Raw genomic sequence first — 25347 nt, forward strand, 5'->3', positions numbered from 1 at the left:
AATACACACACATACTGCCTATAATCACTCATTCATGCATCACTCTCCCATTGGTTGCCAGGTAAACTATCCGCCATCTTTGTTTTTCACTACGGAACTAGCGGCCATCTTTATTTTTAATTATGCAAATATCCGCCATCTTTATTTTTAATTAAACATCTTAAAAAGACACTTTGCCTTTCAAGTGCCATTGAAAACCACTTCAAAAGGATATTATACCTTTCAAGTACATTGGCAGACCACTTCAAAAGGATATTCTACCTCTCAAGTACACTCGAAGACCACTTCAAAAGATTAACATTACGTCATAATCCCCAAACCTAAACTGCTCCTGCTCACAACTCCCTCTCGCTCTCCGAATGACACTACTGACAGTGCGTTGACGACAATGCGACAGTGCGATGACGACAATTAATGCGACAGTGCGATGGCGACAATGCGATAACGCGGTAGTACGATGACGACAGAGCGATAGTGTTATCGCACTGTCGCATTGTCGTCGTCGTACTGTCGTCATCGCATTATCGCACTGTCGCTATCGCATTGTCGCACTGTCGTCATCGCGTTATCGCATTGTCGACTATCGCCTTCTTATGTAACAGGGGGGTTTTCAATGAAAACAGCCATTTTTCACAAAATACTTATGCGGGAATGGGTTAACTGGTCAGCAGATTCTAATATACATGTGTACCTAAAGCATCGTACGTTAAGTCTGCTGACCATATAGTATAAGAAGAAAATATGGCATAAACCATAAACCAATTTTTACTAACATTGCAAAATAAATTAAAACTTCACTGCAAATATCATTTTCCTCTGTTTATAAGCAGTTTCTCAAGGTTGAGCTTAAATCACTTTGGCTATATAATTATAAAACAAGTGGACGCAGAAATCTAGTATATCTTTTATTTTTTTTTTATTTAATCATATTTATTAACTATCTTTAAGAAATATAAAAGCGCTATGTTCAAGCACCAAAAATGGCTCGATCTTAGATATTGATAAAAATCTAAAGAAATTGCGGAAAAAAAGAACCGCCAGAATTATTTTAAATAAACCCGTAAAAACAAATTCTCTTGAAATGTTTCAAAATATGAAATGAAAAATTTCTGGATCCGGTCCTGGGGCCAATTCAAGTCATTTAGAAATGTAGTTTAAAATGAAAAGTAGTGTTACGTTTTTAATAAATTGTATGCTTTTCAACATAATCTTATACTTGAAAAATCAACTCTTCGTTACCGGTATTAAAGAAAATTGGAGCAAGATAATGTTTCTGCTTCTAACGCATATACCAAAGGCTCCTACTTCCGGAATTCAATGCGAATCATTTTACGTTTCAAAGGTAATGTTTACATGGTGAATTATGGCCTGTGTGCATCTATATACACATACGTCAACAGGAAACAAAATGATTCATGTTATTACATGTGTGTAATCTGACATTAATTTAAGTATTTGTTGTTGTTGTTGTTGTTGTTGTTGTTTTAGTTTACAACTCTTTCCTTGCGCTAAATTATGAATGATACTCCCCGTGTGGAACCGATCGCATTTTCTCGGCCTTTTCCGTCAAAGTTTTATTGGCATGGAACTGATGAATGTTTTTATTGAAATTATATTGTTACGGTTGGTATCCAGATCATCAGGGTTTGGTGAAAATGTTATGCTCTGATGATAAAATGGCTAGAAATCTAGAAAAAAAGTGAACAACGTATGCGTAAGTATTTTTACTTTCATCTTTTAATTATGTCAAATTCACCCCGATTTTAATTGACATTGTTTAAGCAAAATAAAACAGCTCTTGCATCATGGTGAAAATAATCAAAGACGTTGAAAATTTCAACACATTGCTCAAAATTACGTAAATATCCACCAATCCTGAGTTAAATAATTAGTTGTGAGAATAAAATATATCTTTTCTTTTATTGGTCCTCTGTTGGTAACCAATGATATTATGGTGATATATTATGTTTTCTTTAAAACTGACATTAAATTAATTTTTTTCTGAAGATTCGAGAGCGAGACGGTATATATTAATACATTTTACACAGCTCTTACATTTTATAATACACAAAAATTATCCAACAGTAAAATTATTTAGCTTTTGAAACGAACTAAACATTTACACTATTAATTCGAATATTATTCAAATGTGCATGTTTTTCAAATATCAACACAATTAATGTACAACTTTATTCTTATTAGCCGATACTGGTAATTTCAAATGATATAATTGTTTAATAAACTAAATTCAAAGAACATATTCTGAGCATTTATATCGCATTTCATAATAACCAAGCTGACCTAGTTCGTTGAAAGCAAAAGCGTTCCGAACATAACAGGTGCGCCCGTCAAATTTTCCAAATTTAGTAACACTTAATTGGAAGTGACGTCACTAGAATTAGAAGCCATTACAAATTGAACCGACTGACTGGGAAGTGAGTGATAAATTTTGACAGGTCTTGTTTTAACGTTATTTAAGGTGGGTATTTACCGTCGATTTTTGTTCACATCATAAGCTTATGTTTGATTTTCCATTATTACCTAATCAAAATGGCAAATGCTGCTGTGAAAATTGGTTAAATCTGTTGGAATTTAGTTATTTGAATAGGTCAAGAAAGTGGGTGGGGTTCATTTATGAGGATTGACCCAAATGAATAATAAGGATTTAACATGTGAATGACGCCCAGCATGAAAACTAAGGATTATTGTTTACATTAATCCTAGAAAATTCTAATTTAAGTTAATTACTGGGCTGCTGCAACAGTAAATCTCGAGACCAATTTCACTAACTTCTCCTAAGTATCAGTAACGATTTTGTTACAGTTTCTTAACCACTGATTTATAAATAAGTGAGTGCAAGTCAGTTGAGTTTTAGTACTTTTGATGATTTCGGATTTAACAGCAGGTACTACATGTGTGTGGACATCAAAGATTGACCGATTCTTTTGAAGGGTCTGCGAAGTCATCTCGTGTGTAGATTTCATGTGTGTTGTTAGATAATGGCAACATGATATTTTATTAATTTTTGGATGCCATTTTGTTTACACACATGTGAATGATGTTTTGTGTATTTATTAGCACTGTGGAATTTAGATAATCGGTCATTTCATTTCTCTAGTAAGGCCACCTTTAGAAATATATATATGTTTGCTATTGCCCACCCAGAGTTACAAGGAGTGGGTTGGTAGGTAGGCTTTTTTTGATGATGTATCATTTTCACAGAAATTAGGTATATATACCGTTATACACTTGGTTGAAGCAGATTAATCGTGAAAATTTGGACATCATCATCGGCAACAAACAACGAAACTGACATGTATTAGACAGTCAAAAACAAAGACATATTCACAAGTAATCATAACATGAAATAAAAAATAAAATGACTTGTAGACATATCTTCAAATGGTCAAATTACGGATCTGATAAACTAATTCTGAGTAAATATTCCCGAACAGTCTGGGAAAGTTATATTTAATTTTAATACAACAATGATTATGGCGGTATTTCAAAGACAATTGTTGCGATATATCTTGAAGATTGTGCTGTACTTGACACCATGTTGTGTCTGCAATCAAAACAATAATGCACATTAAAGGACCAAAGCTTCCAAATATTTATTTGTCAGTTAATTTTATGACAGAATCCCCACTGCTACCAGAAAAATTTTATGGGGGGGGGGCGGGCTAAGTAATTAATCTGTGTCTGCAGTCATAAACAAAAACAAACATTTACCCCAAAGCACATTAAAACTACCACATGGTAAACTAATGACCATATAAATTCTTTTGAAATATTCATAAATGAACAAAACATTATTTATAATCCAGTTTCCATGCCTCAATTTGATATATGTTCTATAATTAGTTAATTGCTGTGTGTATGCAGTAACTGCTTGTTGTAAGGAAAATTCCTTCCATGGTTGGTTGCTATTTATGTAAATACTAATATCCTTATTTTATGCACAGAATGCCCTCATGTATGATCAATCTTTACGAAATCACACTTTACTTGCTAGTATTTAATGTGTGATTTTCCTTCTGATTTTATTTTTGTTTTTTGAGTGGCCTAAACACCACATTTATCAGAATCTGGATGGACTAATCATAAGAGAAGAGATATGCTCACAAAGTATCTCACTTCCAGACATTAAGATATGAAAACTTTTTTTTCCCGGCCTCCAAAAGATGAAAAAAATGGCTTTATAAGTGGTTAGGGTATTGAGTTGATTTGACTTAGCCCCCCCCCCACCCCAGCACACACTTAAAAAACAATGAGAAATATTCATTATTTTATGACTCCTATTAAAAAAGAAATCTTTAAATAAACACTTGTTTAGTTTACACTTTCAAATTCAACAATATCTTGAATCCTTGACAGGGTATGAGCTGTATCACTGTGTTGACCTTAATTGTAGGTTTATTGCTGGAAAGTTTACCATAACATGTTGCAGCAATGCTGGGTGTATAAAAGAAGTTACATACATGTATATAATATTAAACAAGCCTTGTATTCCTCTTGGGGTAAAAAAGCAAGGATTCCAAAATGACTTGGTTAGATCATAAAAATTCTTATTATCTTGCTTTTGCAAATTTCTTTTTAATTTAACAAATCCAAAGATTGATCTACTTTTAAAAGTATCTGTCATGCAACAAAGAGATCCAGAGTTCCAATTTGTTCTTTGTCTTTAACCAAGTTTCCTTATATGACACCATTTTGAAATGCAGACTTTAAAAAAAAATTAAATAATTGAAATAACCTTTTTAATTTTGATAAAGCAAAATCATTATGACCTATACTGTGTTGTAGCAATATAAAACCCAATATAAAATCACAGCATTTGTTTGAATGTTGCAAAGCGTTAATTTGATATGTCTTTTTTTCAGGCTCTTTAGCCATTTAAAAATATGAGAGAGTACAAATTAGTGGTTCTTGGCAGTGGTGGTGTTGGAAAGTCAGCATTGGTAAGTTATTCAGTCTTTTATTATTATGTCATGTTTCTATTCACCTTTGTATTGTACTCTTTCCCAGGAAATGCCAGCCAACCCTGTACTCTTGTCTCAAAGCTTAATGTTACATCATTCTGAAACTGTACAGAGCCAAATATGTACATAGTCTACATGCTTTTATGTTCTGGTTACTGTGGTATATTAGATTAAATTAACATTAATTAGCTCAAGCAACTATAGAAACAACAAAGGTGACATAGCGAAATATTTTGCATCATTGTTTACTGATAAACAGACTATTATCATAATATTGTACATGTATTTCCCATTTTTCAGACGGTACAGTTTGTTCAGGGTATTTTTGTAGAAAAATATGATCCAACAATTGAAGACAGCTACAGAAAGGTAATTTTCCTTAACTCTAATTCAGAGGACCTGCTCAATTTAAATTTGATGAAAAGACACCTGTTTGTATGAACAATATGTGATAATTTTGTAACAGGTGGGCAAATACATTGTCAATACAGTGTCGATATCTTGTCAAGCTGTTTTCTGTGTGTATAAACTCATTACATTTTACCTGATATATCAATGTGAATACCATCAGTGAATAAATTAAATAAGGAAAATGTACATGATAACTAAATTATGTATATACATATATGTTATTTTATGAATATAAAAGAATGACAAAAGTCACACTGTCCTCGGTGACTATTGAGTTTTAATTGCTTATAAGTATATAATTTAATATGACTTTTTGCCAAACCATAATGAAAGAGATGGTAATTGTCTTAAAAGTTCATGTTGCATAAATGGGTCATTTGTTGTATTTACTTTACGGCTCAGCGTTACAGTACATAGTCTTTATATGAACATTACAATACATAATTTATTACATGAAATTCACATCATTGTGAGTTTTAGAAGAGTTAGTCATTAGTTTACAGAGTAACCATGTAACTTTTGTATGGTTGTTTAAGTTCAGAAAACAGTGATGTAAGTTTTTAATGATAAAATGTAAGGGGAAAATGGTAGACCAATATTACTACTATAGAGTGAGGTAAGCCTGCATATCTCTACGGTCAGAGCAGATTGTATTGTTGATTGGTCAGTTTTATTATTTTAATCATTTTAATCCTATTAAGAAGCGCATTTAGATATGTAAAGTTCTGAGTTCTAAGGAGGGCAAGTTCATTACATGCACAAATGATTATTTGGGGTAAATTCAAAATTGGGTGTTGTGTATTCTATCATGTTAATTGGATTTACTTATTTGTATTTCAGCAAGTGGAGGTAGACGGACAGCAATGTATGTTAGAAATCCTAGATACAGCTGGAACAGTAAGTGTTCCTTATTGCCCTACTTATAAACTTAATAAAAGTGGGCATCATAATTCATATTGTGTGTGGGGTGGTCTATACATCCTGTTATCCTTGTCTGATCGTTAACTTGAGAAGATGTAAACCATCGTGTATGTAACTTGGTAGGGACATTGCCCATGGTCGGTAGAAGACCGCTATTGATATTTAGGTGAAAGGTCAACAAAATGTAAAATTCTTGTCGGATCAATAACTTAAGAAAGAATAAGTCATTATTATTGTCTTTGTAATTACATGTATACATGAAAAAAATATTTGTTGATTCTCTAAACTTTTAAGCAGATAACTTAGTTATTACATGTAGCAAATGATGCTGTAATCACACCTAGGTTATGAAATTTTATGCAATATTTGCTTTTGTAAAGTAAGATGGTTATTGACAGCTGAGGAGTCAGTTACAGTCGCCCTTCCATGATTTTGAGCTTTTGATGATTGATTTAGAGTTAACTATAAGGTTTTTTTAGTCCCCTACCGGTTTACCGGAGGGGACTTTAGGTTTACCCTCCGTCCGTCTGTCCGTCCGTCAGTCCGTCTGTCCGTCCGTCAGTCCGTCCGTCCACAAAACTGGATCCCGCGATAACACAAAAACTACTGAAAATATTTTAATGAAACTTGATATATGGATAGATGGCAGTATGGAGATTATGCACGTCTTTTTCTTTTCTTCCTATGTTGAAAATTCTGGTTGCTATGGCAACAAATAGACTGAAAATATGGCAAATTTTACACATAACCTGGATCCAGTGATAACACTAAAAGTACTGAAAATATGTTTATGAAACTTGACATATGGGTATATGGCAGTATGGAAATTATGCACATCCTTTTCTTATCTTCTTATGTTGAAAATTCTGGTTGCTATGGCAACAAATAGACTGAATTTCAAGATTTCTGATTCTAGTTTTTAAGTTTTTTCACTATAAGTTCTTTATTTCTTAAGGTATTTTCTTCAAACTTTAAATATAAGTTGCTTGTAATCAACCACATCATATGTGACAAGGTTTACAACTCTAGCACAAAATTTATCAGAATTACCTCCCTTGAACTTAAAATTTTCATGAAAAAACATTGTTTTTTTTTTTTTAATAACTTCTTTTTCTGAATGTATCTACTTCAAACTTCATATAAATGTTTCTTATTATCACTCAACATTTGTGATGGTCCAGTACTCTAGCAAGACTATTTCCAGAATTATGCCCCTTTTGAACTTAGATTTTTTTTTTGAGAAATTGGTAATTTTTACTCCAACTTCTTCAATCATGATAGGATTTTAAAAATGATATATTTTGATAACAGGGATGTTTAAAAAATAACTTTAGAGTGTCCTTCAGTCCGTCTGTCTGTACATAAAAACTGTTTCCTGTGATCACTTTTAAAGAACTTTTTCAACAAATTTACTTAAAATAGGAACATAAGTGAATGGCAAATGGCCCTTCAGAATGTTGCTTGGGCTCTTACCGGTAGGGGACTTATGGATTGCTTGCAATACTATGATAATTGCTTGTTTTAGTTACTTTGGCTTTAAAACATACATGGGTGGTTGAATACTTTTCAATGTGAAAGCTATTCGTCTTGCTTATTGAGTTTTGGTTCTACCCCTTTCTTTAACTTGTTGGTATGATATTTAAATAGTAAATTGTGCTCAGGTTTTCCAAACAAGCTGTGGATCAACCTGGCTATATTGACAATTGATTTTGCTGTCACTGAGTAGTATAGGGTGTTTCTCCATTTAAATTTGAAAATTAGAACAAAACATTCAAGAAACCATGTTTATTGCTAATGTAAAGTAAATGAACTGTTTTATAGGAACAATTTACTGCCATGAGAGATTTATATATGAAGAATGGTCAAGGATTTTTGCTGGTGTATTCTATAACAGCTCAGTCAACATTCAACGACTTGCAAGATTTACGGGAACAGATTCTCCGCGTTAAAGATACTGATGAGGTAAGGCTGTCTGTAAAAATAACATTTTATTGTAGAATTAACACTTGGTTATCATTTTACCATATGTATTCATTATTTATTTTTTATTGGGATGTTCATTTTCAGTTTTTTCCCCAGGATGTGTTTTTCATTTCATTTAGCCAAATTATATGAGTCTAAAGGGTGAATTATTTCATTTAAACTGATGTAGCATTTTGTTTATACACAACGTGAGATATGAAAATGGCTGCAAGTCAAATAAGGGAGATAATTACTTAATGCAATACTGTATTGAAACTCTTTAATTGAAAGTGTTATTGATATACTTCTTTTACATATATCTGCCAATTGACAAACTTTATTGAAAAAAATAGAATATTTAAGATGCTCATCAAAATGCGCCCTTATTTACATTGTTAAGAATAAAGTGAGTGGATTACATAGGCGTATAATCATACTTTTAAAGCAACGCCTTTCCAGAAATTTGTTTTGTTGTAAATCTTCAGCTGATAAAACGTGGATTTTGGAATGGCTGCTTTATGTATATTTCATCACCGTCTGCATGAATTCACCTTTATTTTTATTTCCTTCTTCAGTTTTTGCCCTTTCAGAAGCATAATTGTTTTGGAGCTCATTTGCATAATGGGCAAAATTTGCATATTCTGACCTTTATTTGCATAATGTGATAATGATAATATCTCTGTGTGTAACTCTGACCAGCTATCAACATACCATCTAATGCTTCTATAAATGTACATTCAACCATCTAAAATACCAGCTTTACCATTTGTATGCAAAGGATGGGGCATTTTACCATTCTTTCTAAATATAGAACATCCTGTGACAAAAAAAAGTAGTCCAATGTAATGAAATGTCCATTATTGAGATCAAAAAGAATTGTTCTGTATAAATCTAAGCCTTATGGAGTTTCTCAATATAAACAATGTTTTCATCAAAAAGGATAAAACTATTTAGTATGTAGAATTAATCTATGTTATATTATGATTATTACAAAGTTTGAGCTCCCCTTTTTCCAGATTTTAAACAAAAGTTTTTACAAATAAGGTTTGGATTATTTACGATATTTTAAAGATTGAAATTGTATAAATGAACATAAAAGTTTTGAATAATGAAATTTTGTATTTCAACAAAAAAGTTAGTTTTAATGCTAAATAAGAGACAAGGAATCTTTACAGTGGACATTTCCTACATTGAATTACAATATATTGGGATTAACTTGGTAAAAATAATTTCCTTTAAACACTTCCTTCTGTGGATTGGACAAAGTTTCAACAATTTTTTTTTTCATGATTAATTTTACATATTTGTGTCAACAACACATGAAATCAATTTATGTCCTCATTTTTGTATTTATTTCATTTTCATACCATCTTTATTTCAAAGTAGCCTTATTTGTGATAATATGTTCATAAGTTCTTACTTTCTGTAAAAAGAAAACATTTTATTTTGTTATTTAGTTTGGTTCTGCTTATTTTTCATAGTCCATACAAATAGTTTCCCTTTAGATTATTTAAAATTTTATAATTGTTTGAAAAGCATTATTCGCTCTATGGGTCGTTTATTTACCTTATGGTATTGTCAATGCGGTTCATCTGTTGAACAAAATCGTGTTGTGTTTAAAAGAAGAAATACGTCGTCTTATGAGGACTGTTTTGTGAAGCTAAATTTCAAGATAAAAGTTGGACTCTGAATCAGGTGAATAGAATTTTTGTTGTCATATTTTGTAGCACATTGAGTTTGCTTGTGTGTAGCACATAGAAAACTAAAAGTTTCTTCAGAAATTTCATAAATTATAGTTTTTATTTAAATGCAATCAGTTCATTTGTTTCTGCACTTTTTGCGCAAGTCTGATTTTATGTCGAACTCAAAAATTTCCTGCGATTATATTTTTAAAAAAGTATTACAAACTCGTATCTCCAGAAGTTTACATAAGAAAAGATATTATTAAAAGTAAGTGTTGATGTTTCAATTATATTGTGTATTTTATTGACCGAAATAGGTACGTAATTGAAACAGAAAGTCTTCTTTGTTTTCTTCGAGTTTTGTCTACTTAATTAAACTAGATTGTCTGAATGGATAAAAGATAAGGATAAAATATTTATGATCAAGAAGATTTTACTAATTAGCATTAATTGACAAATCCTTACTAGAAAAATGATTTAATTGGCCAGTAATGTAGAAGTATGAGTTGCTTTGGATTGATTGTGTAATGGTAGTTCTACCTTTTAAACGTGTTGATGTATTGTTATTTTGCACTTTTTTTAATTAAAATGCATACAGTTAAATCAGTGCGGTTTTGTATTCTAACAGTTTTGATTAATCGTCATTAATAAGGGGTTAGAATAACTAAAATTATTTTAGGCACCCGTTTTGGTTTTATTTTGCCATACCTTTTATTAATGCTTTAAGTTTGCATGCAAAGAAAACATTTTGTGAAAATTATTTGGTATTTTATTATTTATTTTAAATATTTGTATACAATGATAGATGTATCGTTGAAAGTCATTTTGGAAATAATTTAACTACCGTATTGGTGTATTAGAATATTAAGAGCAGATTTCCTTGACATTCCCTTTAAAAGAAATTTCTAACTTAAAAAGTAAGTTTTGTTATTTCCTATTATTTAATACCAGTACATTTTATTAATATTCATAGTTTTTTCTGTTAAATGAATTTTCAGAATGTCTAATAAAGAAAAAAACTTGTACATCTTTACCTCAATTTACAGAGGCTTGCTGTGCAGCCCTTTCAAAATCCAAAAAAAATTGTGTTTTTAATTTTACAAAAAAAAAAATCAAACAAACAAGAACAGGAAATAAAAGAAGAAAAAGGCATGATATGATTCCCAGTTAAGTAGAAAAATTCACAGATTGAACACTGTATACTTTCTGCTGTATGAGATTTTCAATGACTTTATATAATATCTATAATGATTAATTGTATATATATATATGTATACTTCTTTAATTTCCTTGTTATATATTACTAAGTAGTTCTCTAGTGTGATAATAAACTTGCTAACATTTTCTGTAATGGAATGGCAGCGTTCTTTACAATTGATAAACCCTTTAGCCTGCTAATGACCGCTGATTCTACCTGTACAAACATTGCAGACCAAGATCAGCCGGCACATCCTGGTCTGCCCTGTTCGATATTCAGTCAGTACATATTTTTAAAATTTATACCCTATAAATGATAAATGGATGTGTCCAGAATGAAGGATGGACTAGTCCATTTAAGATATTTAGCAGGTTATGGGTTAATATTGATTGAAATTGTATGCATTATGTTTGTTATTCCTTGTTTTTCTCCATGACTAATCGTCTCAATTAGCAATAAACAAATGATAACAGTTCTTGTGCATTACAATTTCAAGTGTGAACTTCGATCTGTTTTTCAATGTAATAAAAGCATGTTTCTGTGTGACAGTTATTTTAAGGAGTTTTCTTAAGATGGATTAGCAATTTATACTGTGTTGGAATAGTGTGGTAATTTACCATTATAAACTTAATTGAATTTATCTAGTGTAGTTTCACCACATACTGATAATTAACACTGTTGAGTCGTCTGATCGTGGGGGTCATGACTGAGGTCATTGTCCTATTAACTGGTTAGTATGTAAACATTTTATCTAAGATCATAATTATGTCCTAGTAGTTTGATTAAAATGATGAAGATTTTTATAGGTAAAACTAGTGCTTTTGTCTAGAAAAACTGGTCAAGTCGGTTGTTAAATCTATAGAGCATTATAGGTAGACAATTATTGGCCTATTCCATAAGCATAACCTGTTAACCTACAGAATTTCTTAAATGGACTTGTCAAGCAACACTTTTTAGAACAGTCAATTTCAATTTTGGGGAAATCAAGATGAAAATTTTAAGTAATGGTTAAGTCAGCCTAAAAAACATGATTGTATATATAGAGCCTTGGTCAAACAACATTGACATGCAGGTTGTCCTGGTGACAATAATAATAATCTCTGTTCCAAAGACCATCTGTTAGGTTTAAGTTGCATATTTTTGCATTTTGATAAAATTCTACCTTTTGGCTGCATTTACTAAATATTATGTTTTAATGTTATATTGACATGTCTTAAAATTACAGTAGATAGCAGCACAAGTTCATATTCATGTGGTCTGTTAAGCAGAGTAAAAAAATTGATACTGGTGTTAATACTTATTAGTCCATTAAATTTTAATTCTGAAAAGGAAATTTAAAAAAATCTTTTAATGGTGAGAATGTTAAATACAATGAAAACATGAAAGTTTTCGAGAATTGACCGTTCCCCCCTATTAGTGCAAATTGTTCTTAGTTAGATTGAACTTGTGGTCATGAATTGTCTGCTTTATAAAAGTTGCACTTTAGTAACATCAAAAGCTTTCAAATGATGGTGTTATAGTTTGTATTTTTTTAGTTTGTTCGTTGTCACAGAGAGATTTAGATTTTTGCAATGAAGGAAAATAAACCTTGCTGACGAGTTAATTCTACTTTGTTTGTCCCCATCCTTTTTGCTTCAGTACTTTAGAATGTTGCAACCCTGTAAATGTAAAATTGAAGCTTTTCCTTGCAAATATAACATTTACAATTTAGGTAAGCTATTCCTTGCATAGATTATGGATTGGGTTAAAGCTATTCCTTGCATATAACATTTATAGTTTAGGTTATAGCTCTTCCTTGCAAATGTTACATTTGAAGTTTAGGTTAAAGTTATCCCTTGAAAATATTACATTTGAAGTTTAGGTTGAAGCTTTCCCTTTCAAATATAATATTGAAGTTTCGATTAAGCTTTTTTGTGCAAATATTACATTTACAGTTCATGTTAAAGCTATTCCTTACATATATTACATTTAAAGTTTAGGTTGAAGCTTTCCTTGTTTATATTACATTTAAAATTTAGGTTAAAGCTATCCTTGCAAATATATCATTTAAAAATTAGGTTTAAACTCCCTTGCAATTATTACATTTGAAGTTTAAGATTAAAGCTATCCCTAGAAAATATTACATTTGAATTTAAGGTTTTAGCTTTCCCTTTCAAGTACATGTATTACATTTGAAGTTAGATTAAGCTTTTTCAGGCAAATATTACATTTACAGTTCAGGATAAAGCTATTTCTTGCAAATATTACATTTAAAGTTCAGGTTAAAGCTATTCCTTGCAAATGTATCATTTAAAATTTAGGTTGAAGCTTTCCCTTTCAAATTAGTTTCGATTAAGCTTTTTTTGTGCAAATATTACATTTACAGTTCATGTTAAAGCTATTCCTTACATATATTACATTTAAAGTTTAGGTTGAAGCTTTCCTTGTTTATATTACATTTAAAATTTAGGTTAAAGCTATCCTTGCAAATATATCATTTAAAAATTAGGTTTAAACTCCCTTGCAATTATTACATTTGAAGTTTAAGGTTAAAGCTATCCCTAGAAAATATTACATTTGAATTTAAGGTTTTAGCTTTCCCTTTCAAGTACATGTATTACATTTGAAGTTAGATTAAGCTTTTTCAGGCAAATATTACATTTACAGTTCAGGATAAAGCTATTTCTTGCAAATATTACATTTAAAGTTCAGGTTAAAGCTATTCCTTGCAAATGTATCATTTAAAATTTAGGTTTAAGCTATCCCTTGCAATTTTTACATTTGAAGTTTAAGGTTAAAGCTATCCCTAGAAAATATTACATTTGAATTTAAGGTTTTAGCTTTCCCTTTCAAGTACATGTATTACATTTGAAGTTAGATTAAGCTTTTTCAGGCAAATATTACATTTACAGTTCAGGATAAAGCTATTTCTTGCAAATATTACATTTAAAGTTCATGTTAAAGCTATTCCTTGTAAATGTATCCATTAAAATTTAGGTTTAAGCTATCCCTTGCAATTTTTACATTTGAAGTTTAGGTTAAAGCTATCCCTAGAAAATATTACATTTGAATTTTAGGTTTAAGCTTTCCCTTGCAAATATTACATTTGAAGTTTTGATTAAGCTTTTCATGAGATATTACTTTTACAGTTCAGGGTAAAGTTATTCCTTGCATATATGACATTGATAGTTCAGGTTAAAGCTATGCCATGCATATATTACATTTTATAGTTTGGGTTAAAGCTATTCCTTCCATATATATATATATATATATATATATATATATATATATATATATATATATATATATATATATATATATATATATATATAGCAATGATAGTTCAGGTTAAACCTTTTCCTTATAACTATTACATTTATAGTTCAGATTAAAGCTATTCCATACAAATTGAATCCATTCTATACAAATAATACATTTGGTTACAGCTGCATTTGTATTTAGAGTACCGGTATTCTCTGCATAATTTGGTCAAAGCTATTCCAAACAAATATGATACTAAATTTTGAATCTTTCATTCATGACTCATTATCAGTTGATGAAGAATAATTTACAGTATGGTATGAATGAAAACGTTTTGTTTCATATACTGTATGTGTATTTAAATTCGCGGAAGCAAATTTTCGCGGAAAGGTCCACTTTGGGGGTCTATACAAATATTCGCGCTATTTTGAATTCGCGGAGGTGACTGGCGAAAATCATAAATTCGGGTTGACCACTCAGGTTAAAAAATAAGGACAATTACTGTGATCATCACGGGAGTTCACAGTTATTTTCAATACCAGGTGTCAAACAAAACGCTATCGTACAAAAAAGACATTGTCTAGCGGACAGATTATAGCAAAACAAAAGAATGCCCGTTAACTTGCATAATTTTTCACAGTTTGCGTCATAAACGTCTTGACAACTGATCAGATCATGTTTTGTTTTTTTCTGAACAAACGATACAAAAAACACAAACATAAAGGATTTTAAATGATAAATAACTTAGAAAACAAACACAATTACTCAGTAAACATTTAAATTAAAAGTGTGAAAGCATATCACACACTGATATACATTGTTCTATAGAAGCGCGAAAATATGACTATTAAGAAATTATTGGTGTAGAAATATTCGCGCTAAACATGATTTCGTGGATCGAATGTCACCGCGAAGATCGCGAAAATTTGAAGCCCGCGAATATTTCTACACATACAGTACATTGAATTGAAACATGTGATGAAAAACAGCAACTATTTTATTCATGCATGTGCTTGCATCTTGGGTTTCTTGGCATTTTAGATCTACCGACTTTGAAAATGACACATTATATTGAGCTTGTGGTTATTTATAGATTTTAATACCCTCTCAGTTACTAATGTAGGTTTTGATTTGAAATTTTTCTGTTAAATAGTTCAAAACATAGATTAAAATTTGATATTATGAAAATATCATTATCATAGTGCAGTTTTTGTTTAACTCCTATTAAATTTAATTGGAGTTATAGGAGTTTACTCTTTACTGCACTAAGGTGACAAAATAAAGCAAGGGATCAATTGCCTGAGGCATATGTTGAGCTCTTCTTACCAGAACCCAAACAAATGACCTTTGCTTCATTTCCCTTGATAGGAAATTATATTTAGCCATTGTTTGATTTTTTATGTGCATTTTTCTTTTATTTGAAATATTTTGTCCACAGGTGCCTATGATATTGGTTGGTAACAAGTGTGACCTTGAAGATGAAAGAGTTGTTGGTAAGGACCAAGGTCAAGGACTTGCGCATCAATGGAATAGTGATTTCCTAGAAACATCTGCTAAAGCTAAAATAAATGTGAATGAGGTAAAGCAACTAAATCTTTTGTTAACGTTATGTTTTAATAGTCAAAAATGGTTAGCCATGTTTTGCAGTCAGTGTGTGTTTTAAATGCATGGTTAAAATAGGCTACATTCTTTTATATCAATGATCTAGGTGACTTACATAGTCATATATTTCAATGATTTTCTCAATTTAGAAATATACTATGCTCATCCTTGAGTAAAATGTTTTAATCAAAGAAATTGAAATCTATGAAATTCTTACTGAATATTTCTAAAAAGAATAACAGAATGAATACACATCCGACATATCAATGCTATTGGATCATAGTCTGCATTTTTCTCTTTTTATAAATGAAATTTTCCTTCATGTTGAATGGTTCTATCTAGATTGAAAGATTGACAAGTCCGTTTTAAATATTTATTTTGGTAATTGCTAAGGTTATCATCATTTCTTATCATCCATCCATCACCTTGCAAACTTTAGATAATCCAGACTGATATGCAAGAACCAATGTTTTTAAACTGGTAATAAGTTTTAATCGAACTCCTCTCGTACACAATTATCGTGTTTGCCTTATCAATGTATTACATGATTATTTCAGATTTTCAACAACCTTGTACGAATGATAAACAAGAAGGACCCTGGCAATAAGAAGCGTGCTGGAAGTTCTAGTTCATCAGGCTGCTGTTGTGTAATGCTCTAAGATATAATCTCTCTCTTCTAATGGTGAGTTATTGAGTAAATGCTTGGTGAGCTAAAATGTGTTTAGTCTTTGCCACCAGAAACGAGTCTGGGCAGTCAGCACTTCTGTGCAGTCTTACCTGATGCTGTATACTGTTTGGCTAACCAACTAAAATTTTCATCTTGATGTCCCGAAAAAAATAATGAAAGACATGTCCAGAAATGAAAGCTGATCTTTTTAAGAAATTCTCCAAAATAAAGGTTAAGCCATATCATATAAAATAGAGTAAGTGAGTAGAAAAATATTATATTTTTGAATTAAACAAAGCAGTGTTCAACATCCTGGAGTGCGGAAGATTAAAATTTTTGACAGCAGTATCTTTTAGGATTGTTAGATAAGCACATGATTTATGGGTTTACTAAAAACTCATTATGATTTTTAGGCCTTATGACTCTTTAAGAAAGGAGGGTCCACCATTAACTATTACTGACTTAGAACCACTTGTCACTGTGGGTTCAAATCTTGTCAAAGACTCCAGACACCACACATATAACAATATAAACTCTAGACACTATTATTGCCACAATTTGAACCCAAGACACTATAAGAATATAAACTCCAGACAATATAATTGCCACATTATGAAAGCCAGATGCTTTAAATGCTACAACATGAATTCGAAACACTATAATTATCACATTATGAACTCCAGACACTAATATTCCTATAAAATGAACATTATAAATGCCACAATATGAACTTGAAGACTATTAATGCCAAAATAAGTACTCCATACACTATTAATGCCACAACATGAACTTCAGTCACTGTAAATGCCAAAATATGAACTGCAGGCACTATAAATGCAAAATTCCAGACCTTATTATTGCCACAATATGTACTCCATACATTATTTATGCCCCATTATGAACTCCAGACAAAACTATTATTGCCAGACACTACTATAATTGCCACAATATGGATTCTAAAAGATACTATTATTGCCACAATATGAAATCCAGACACTACTATAATAATAATTGCCACAATATGAATTCTAAAAACTACTATAATTGCCACAATATGAATTCTAAACACTACTATTATTGCCACAATATGTAATCCAGACACTATTATTGCCACAATATGAATTCTAAACACTACCATTATTGCCACAATATGTAATCCAGACACTATTATTGCCACAATATGTAATCCAGACGCTACTATAATTGCCACAATATGAATTCTAAATGCTACTTTTATTGCCACAATATGAAATCCAGACACTATTATTGCCACAATATGTAATCCAGACGCTACTATAATTGCCACAATATGAATTCTAAATGCTACTTTTATTGCCACAATATGAAATCCAGACACTATTATTGCCACAATATGGATTCTAAATGCTACTTTTATTGCCACAATATGAAATCCAGACACTACTAAGTTTTAATCAATTTTGAGAAATGGCAAAGAAAATTATACAGAGTATTTTTGAAAAATATTTATTTATGACTAAATTTTGATATTTTTGACTATGTAAAGTATTTTCTTACTTCAGCATATTAGATACAGGTAGACAAAAGTATGGCATCAAAAAACTTGATTTGTGTTTGCATTTAAATAAAGGCAGTAAAAATTTCCTTATATTTTTCAGGGGCCAAATCAAAGGACAACAAATAAGACAGAGGGATATTTGTAGCCAATGCTTAACTTTCCTGTGCCCAGAACAGCTGGAATTCTACATTTGTTCAAATTATTTTTTACTTTACTTTGTTTTTTGAAAATGATTTTCTGTATCATATTAATGCATTAAGAAAATGTGGTAATTGCAAGCGGTATATCTATTTCAAGCATAAGGAACCATTCTGACTTTGATGACTGGTTGTATATTTCCAATTGAACAAAACATTACCATTAAAGTCAGCATAACATTGTGTTTTTGCCGGTATATGAAATAGTGGGACAAAGAAAATCATTCCTGTTTGAAAGCACAGACATTTAAGAAAAGTTTACATAAGCAGCATTTATAGATGACACTGTATATAAGAGAATGTGTGTTTTAAAGTTTTCCAATCTATCCATCTGTATCTGGCTGAATGTATTGAAAAAGTATTTCAAAACCTGTATAATCACATTTATATCAATGTTATTATGTTAATATCCAGAAAGATTGGGCGAAAAGTGTATCTATGAAATGAACTAATAAACATGGATTGTACATTAAAATGGAATAAAATCAGGAAGGTAATATTCAGCTGCTTATTAAGAAAAAAAACTAATGTTTTTGGGCATGTGCCACCCACTTCATCAGCTCACAAACACAATTTTATCAATTTACATTACACTTTTCATGAATATGCAAACAAATATTCAAACAAATGCAGCTAGCCCAGTATAGTTTTTTTTGTACCCTTTAATCAAGCAATAAAATATGAATGTGTTTAAATAAGCAATAGAGGACTTGTATTAATCATGAAAATTATTTTGACTTGTGAGTTAGACACAGCCTATGTATTAATTTTTTTCATGAGTTGCTTTTATGGTATGATTTCAGGGCAGTTTTAATTGACCATTTCTCTAACTCAAGCTTGGCTTTAATTGGCTTTACGTGTATCCTCTGACAGGTGCTTGCACTCTCTTGTTGTCCCCACATCTGCTTAGTGAGTTCGATATAAACGTTTTGTTTTGGTTTTTATTTGCGTTTTCGTAGTTTTAATATTAGATCTGGTCATTTGGCTGTTATAATAAGATATAGCACTCATTTCTAAGTATTTTTTTCCACAATCCATTTTCCATGGTACATTTTCTGTCTTTTTCTTGATCTGGGCATATTGCACTTTCTTTTTTTTTCATTTACCGCTTGGTTTTAATCTTAATTGCTTGAAAAAAAATTTTCATTACACTGTTTTCTTTTTCAAACTCATTGGTACAAAGTTGGTTTTGTCATTTTCTTCAATATTTTATTTTTAATATGGTTTGCAACCAGCTTTTTAGCAGTTACTTTCTTGATATGATATGTTGAATATGTACTAACCTGCAAACAATATTTTTAAGTCCTTTTTCGGCACTTTTACTCAAATGTTTTATTATTGTTTTATTGCAATTTTTATTGGTCTGTTGTCATTTTTATTTTTTTGTTTGTATGTGTTGCTAAGTAATTGCTTTTTAAAGAATGATTCCTTGTGTGTGTGAACATTGTTTGATTCAATGACTTCTGAGAGAGGCGATGCGGTTGAATGAATAAGTATTCAAATATAGCAACTTGGGCAAATAAAATGTACTTGAATGTAGATTGTCTATGCAAACTGGAAATAATGTTGTAATTAGGATGAACAATTTTTTTTATTTTTTTTTAAATTTTTTGACTTTTAAGTAAATTTGTTGATTACCCGTAGGTTGGCAACAGAAGTGATATGAGAATAGCATTTAAAGTACAATAATAATCCGAAATACATATTATTCAACACATATGGACCTGTTAATAAAAATATGATAAAATTTTAAACTCATGTTTTTATTTATGTTGAGAAGTTGTTTTAAATTAAAGGTTTAAGAGAATTGCTTGCATCTTATATCATTTTTCTTTCTTACTTCAAAATTGTGTTCATAAATGTGTGGGTTTGCCGAAAAGGTGAACTTGTGTAATATACCAAAACTTCGTATATGTCTGCGCTACAAATTGCTTCCAGTATACGAGGACTATGAACTGCTTCTTATATTATAATTACATTTTAATGCTTTAGCAGTTAGATTGTAATACTTTTCATATAACTTTGTCTTGTTGTTAAAAGGTTTTTAATGTTTGTGCCAAAAAATAAAATGTTATAAGAAAAATGTTAATCTAGAAAAATTAACCCATTTATTTAATTAAGAAATGTTAATTAAGGAGTGGCCAGTGTGTTCTTGCCTCTTGTTTATCACATTCTTCTGCAGTTTAAAACTATTGATGCTTTAACCCTGATTGTGCTAAATTTATGAAATGGGACTTGCCCAGCTTTAACTTTGGAACAGTCCAGAGGGTATTCAATATGAAAATATTTTTAAAGTTGGCAACCCATAGTATAGATTCAAATCGTACTGTATTGTCTTACCAATTTTCACAATTTTATCTTGATACCCCCCAAAATTGATAATGGAAAGTTCCAAAGTGAAAGCTGGACTTAACCAATATTATTTTAAAAGATCGGTAATTTAAGGGTATAATCACTGATGTATTAATGTATTTATCACTTAATATCTTAGTAAAAGTTCACATTTACAGCCTGGTGTAGGGTATTTATAAATGCTCGACAATCTGTTTCCGATATATTTGAAATCTTTGCAAATGTCGGACCTTATGTTTTGGTCACACCAACCAATTTAAAACACCATGTTCTTAAGTCTGTCTGTATACAATGTTTATTTTAGATTCTGTTATGTGTTCAGAAAAAATATAAAATTCTTAAAATTTATTTAATTGTTAATTAAAATAATTTATGTCACTATCAGGAGGACACTTTGTTACTCAGTGTTAGAATACAATTAAGATGTTTCCTTATTGAACCACCTCATAGTAAATGAAATAGTAATAAAAGTAGCAAGAATTGTTGACTTTATTGTGCAATATTTTTATTGGCATTTTCTTTTCTTTTTTTATATTGTGAACAAAATTGTTCATTTTTGTATGAATTTAGAAATATTTTTTTACTCTATTGAAAGGATTCAGAAAATTGATATTTTTTACTGAATTTTGCTAATAATTTTTTTCTGTAGTTTTCTAACATAATAAAAGCATGTGATTCTATAAAATACTGATACCTGTAGAATGGCAGTTATATTAAAAGTTTCACAGGGCTTGCTTAATATTTAATTTTTGTTAAACATTTTATTAAAAAAAAAAAAAAAGAAAAGCATTTTTGTTAGAAAACTCAGGATAAATAAAAAAAAACAACAGAAAATCCTTAATCTTTTCTCAAGTTCATTGTTAGAGAAAAAACAACAACTAGCAGAAGACTCAGTTATGTTTTAATGATTTATTTGTTGTTATTAATTTAAAGCCCTGGTTATTCCAGGAGAGCTGTGGCTTGGTGATTAAGCTAGCTGTCTTTCGAAAACCCAGGTCTTATTAGTTTGAGCCCTTGCTGGGGGGTCTTGGAGCTTAAATAGACACCATAAAAGCCTTGTGACATTTTGAGCTAACTTAACTGAGTATTAGCTAAGTGATACTTATATATGTATTTAGCCTTAGTCATTGCATCACACTTTAACATGGGTACAAGTTTTCAGGCATTTGCCAGAAGTGCATGTCTTTTTTCTACTCTTGAAAGCTCTTTGTCCATAAACAACCAATTGAAATAATACTAAATTCAGGGTTTTTAGGTTTTCTGATTGTTTAAAACTTGCACCCATGCTTATATATATATATATATTCACGCAGCAATTATGTTTAAACTGCTGGTTTTGTGTACAAGATCATATCTGACTGGTTGATCATTTGACTCTATTAACTCTTTATTTTTCTGTACCCTGTTTAATAGTATTTTGCCTATTGATAATAAAAAAAATATGTACTATACTCATGTGTTATTTGTTGTATTCTTATCCCTATTTGTTGCCATGGTGACCCCCAAAAAAGCAGTGAGCAACAAGATTGTATAAACCAATAGAATCATTTTCTGTTTCTATGAAGTTGACATTTTTTGTATTCTTTGGAAACATGTAATATGGTTCTCTTTAAAGGTAGCTTGTACACAAAAAAGAATCTGACCTCTCTGAATACTAGGTGAAAACCGTTTTAGAAATAGTACATAGCACTGAGGGCCTTATAGCATTATAGTGAGTGATAAGTCAGTTTTCAAACATTTAACAGACTGAATCCGGAGGTTAAGGTCTGTTCAGTGTTGTGAACTGAGTTGGAGGTTATTATAATGCCATGATGACAGAAGTACCGTGTCCTGTATCTTAAATCTTTACTAGAATATAATGGTTAAAGTTAAGTGTTAATGTTTATATTGTTGTAATGGGCCGGTGGCCAATATCAATAAATAAATTGTCATTGTCAATGAGAAAAGAAATTATTTTGTTTCAAATTTCTAATAAAACATACTAAAACATTTTGGCATATGACCTGTGAAATAGGCATACTGTAAAATCTCCCTTGCAGGTATTCATCACTCGATGATAGTGGTCCAATAAAAACAATAGGGCTTGTCCAGGCAGTCACAATACTTCTTTGTTGGACCGCTGATGTCATTCTAATTTATTCTGACATATAGATAAAGAACTCATTTATGTAAAGAATAATATTTCTACATATGGTGACAATCTTACTACTTATCAGTGATTCAGAGTTACTTTAGAATGCCAGACTTTGAACATATCTCAATTTTCTGATGCTGTGAGACAAACGCACTACACACTTGTATGATGATTAGAACAGCTTTAGATCCAACACTAGAGTTCCCCTTTAGCAAAGCTAAATAACCTTCGAAGAATGTAAAAATTCAATTGTTCCGTCTTACATAAACATATTTGTTACTGTATTTTATTTACTGTACAATATTGATAAAGTGGAACAACCAATCAACACATACTGAGTTTTATAATACATAATGATGTAAAGCAATGTTTCAACTTGACAAGTTTTCAATTATTAATCAAAGATTTCTTTATAAAAATGACCCACATTATATTGTAATATTTCGTCTATTTGCTGATAGGTGCCAATGATTTTAGTAGGGAACAAATGTGATTTGGAAGATGAGCGGGTGGTGGGCAAGGACCAGGGTGCAAATCTAGCTCGAAGCTTTAACAGTGACATGTGTGGATTCCTCGAAACATCTGCCAAAGCCAAAATTAATGTGAATGAGGTAGGTTGTATGCAAATTGAGTTAAAAAAAAATTATAAGAAGGCTTGATAAGGTAACAACAATGTCATATCTTATTTTATCACATAAAGCATGGCGCGGGAGTGTAAAAATACCATTTGATAAAAACGATATTACACTAGTGTAATAACACTGACGTGTCGTCATTTGTGCTATAAACATAGTGTTTAAGCGCGCTTATGTTAGCATTACACTATGACTATAGGCACGACAATGAAAAATGACTTCTGTTTTTTTTAACAGTTTACTGTTCTTATATATGGGATAAATAGAATATTATATTCATGTAGATTCAATACTGAATTTATTGAACTTGTTGAATAAAACAATGTTATGCTTGCCAGAGGCTCACAAAATATGATTTCATTCAACTTGTTCAATAACTTAAGTATTAAACCTAAACTCATTCAATATCCTTTATTAATTTTAAAAAAAGAAATGGTACTAGCATTTGTTAATTTTAAAACATCTGAAACACATTTAAAGCATATTGTGCTTGCCAATAGTGATTTAAGGATTAAGTGCAAGGTGACAAATGTCCTGTCAACAAGGTTTAATTATGGACAAGTATTGCAATATTTATCAGAAAACAACTGGTAAAACTTAATAACAAAAAGTTTTGAGATTCCTATTAACATGATAGTACACATGTACATATTGTAAGATTAATTGTGATTTTTTTATACATCCACTATGTGTACGTTGGTTTGTATGCTTACATTTACAGTATTCAGTTTTGAGTTATGGTATGTTCTTTCTGTTTAATAGACTTGTTTAATATTTTTTTGTATCACATCCTTGTACCGCTTTAGTGCCCTATAAAAATGGTACAGACGCGCATATATTTTGAAGTGACATCTTTTGCATTATAGAAACATAGCGTAAAGATGCACTAAATGTTATATTATAGGCGCGTCAATGAAAAATGATTTTTTTTTTCACTTCAAACAGTCTTTATTTTGGTTTTTTTCACTTCAAACAGTCTTTGTTGGCGACGCCGGCGTCATCTCTTATGGAATGCTTTTAATTTTGGCCTATGGAAGGAGCTGTTATTATTACCAGATAATGTCATGTTGTGTTAATTAGTTTTATTTGATTCGTAAAAATCAAGTAAACAAATATGTTGTTATATTTGTATTTAATAACTTTATATAAAAAGCATGTGCATTGTGATATTATTTTCACGAAATTGCAGGCTTAGTTTAACAGCTTGTCCCTTAGCTTTATTGGCAATACTAAAACCCGGATTTCGAATATCGTTGTGGTCTACACTGATGCTGTATTCGTTTTCATTCATTTCTTTTTTTCTTTTTGGGTATGTGATAAAAAGAAAATTTTCATGTAGGTTCGATACTGAATTTATTGAACTCATTGGATAAAGTAATAATATGCTTGCCATAGGCTCAATTTATTCAATAAATTCAGTATTGAACCTACACTCATTCAATATCCTCCGTGTATATTCCTGAATCTAGTGCAGCACTTTTGAAGCTTAAATTTCAATATCTTCAGGTTCTGGAGCTCTCATTTTGTTAACAATTCAGCACAGTACAGTTGTAACTCTATGAACTTGTAGATTAAGTTACAACCATATTGTTATAAGCCTTCACTGTGTTTTCATGTGGCTTTATAAAAGATGGTCAATTAACATTTCAGATATTTTTCGATTTGGTGCGAATGATCAATAAAAAGAATCCTGAGACAAACAAAAAGAGTAAGAAGAAGAAGGGTGGATGTGTATTGGTGTGAGATTAGGAGCTAAACTTTCTGTAAGTGAAGAAGTTGTCATTTAATTTAATGTCATATCCTGTTAGATAAATGTTCAACAAATGT

The 25347-nt window shown here is 30.7% G+C and overlaps 1 protein-coding gene across 2 annotated transcripts in view; it reads left to right on the forward strand.

Annotated features, from left to right (window-relative positions):
* Window positions 1-2323: 2323 nt before the first annotated feature.
* The window catches only part of LOC132733577 (ras-related protein Rap-1b), a 28656-nt gene continuing 5632 nt past the window's right edge, over window positions 2324-25347 (forward strand). Inside the window, exons 1-8 of one of the 2 annotated variants that reach the window (XM_060720239.1) lie at window positions 2324-2479; window positions 4884-4961; window positions 5283-5351; window positions 6234-6290; window positions 8136-8276; window positions 15835-15975; window positions 16556-16680; window positions 18303-22202. In XM_060720239.1, the coding sequence (XP_060576222.1) occupies window positions 4905-4961; window positions 5283-5351; window positions 6234-6290; window positions 8136-8276; window positions 15835-15975; window positions 16556-16657 (567 nt within the window). In that variant the 5' untranslated portion in view covers window positions 2324-2479; window positions 4884-4904 and the 3' untranslated portion in view covers window positions 16658-16680; window positions 18303-22202. Of the gene's footprint in view, window positions 2480-4883; window positions 4962-5282; window positions 5352-6233; window positions 6291-8135; window positions 8277-15834; window positions 15976-16555; window positions 16681-18302; window positions 22203-23346; window positions 23497-25170; window positions 25284-25347 lie in introns of those variants that run through there. The other variant, XM_060720240.1, reaches the window with a different exon arrangement.

Source organism: Ruditapes philippinarum, unplaced genomic scaffold, assembly GCF_026571515.1.
Source record: "Ruditapes philippinarum isolate M1 unplaced genomic scaffold, ASM2657151v2 ctg6022_1_1_1_1, whole genome shotgun sequence".
NCBI classification, from domain to species: Eukaryota; Metazoa; Mollusca; class Bivalvia; order Venerida; family Veneridae; genus Ruditapes; species Ruditapes philippinarum.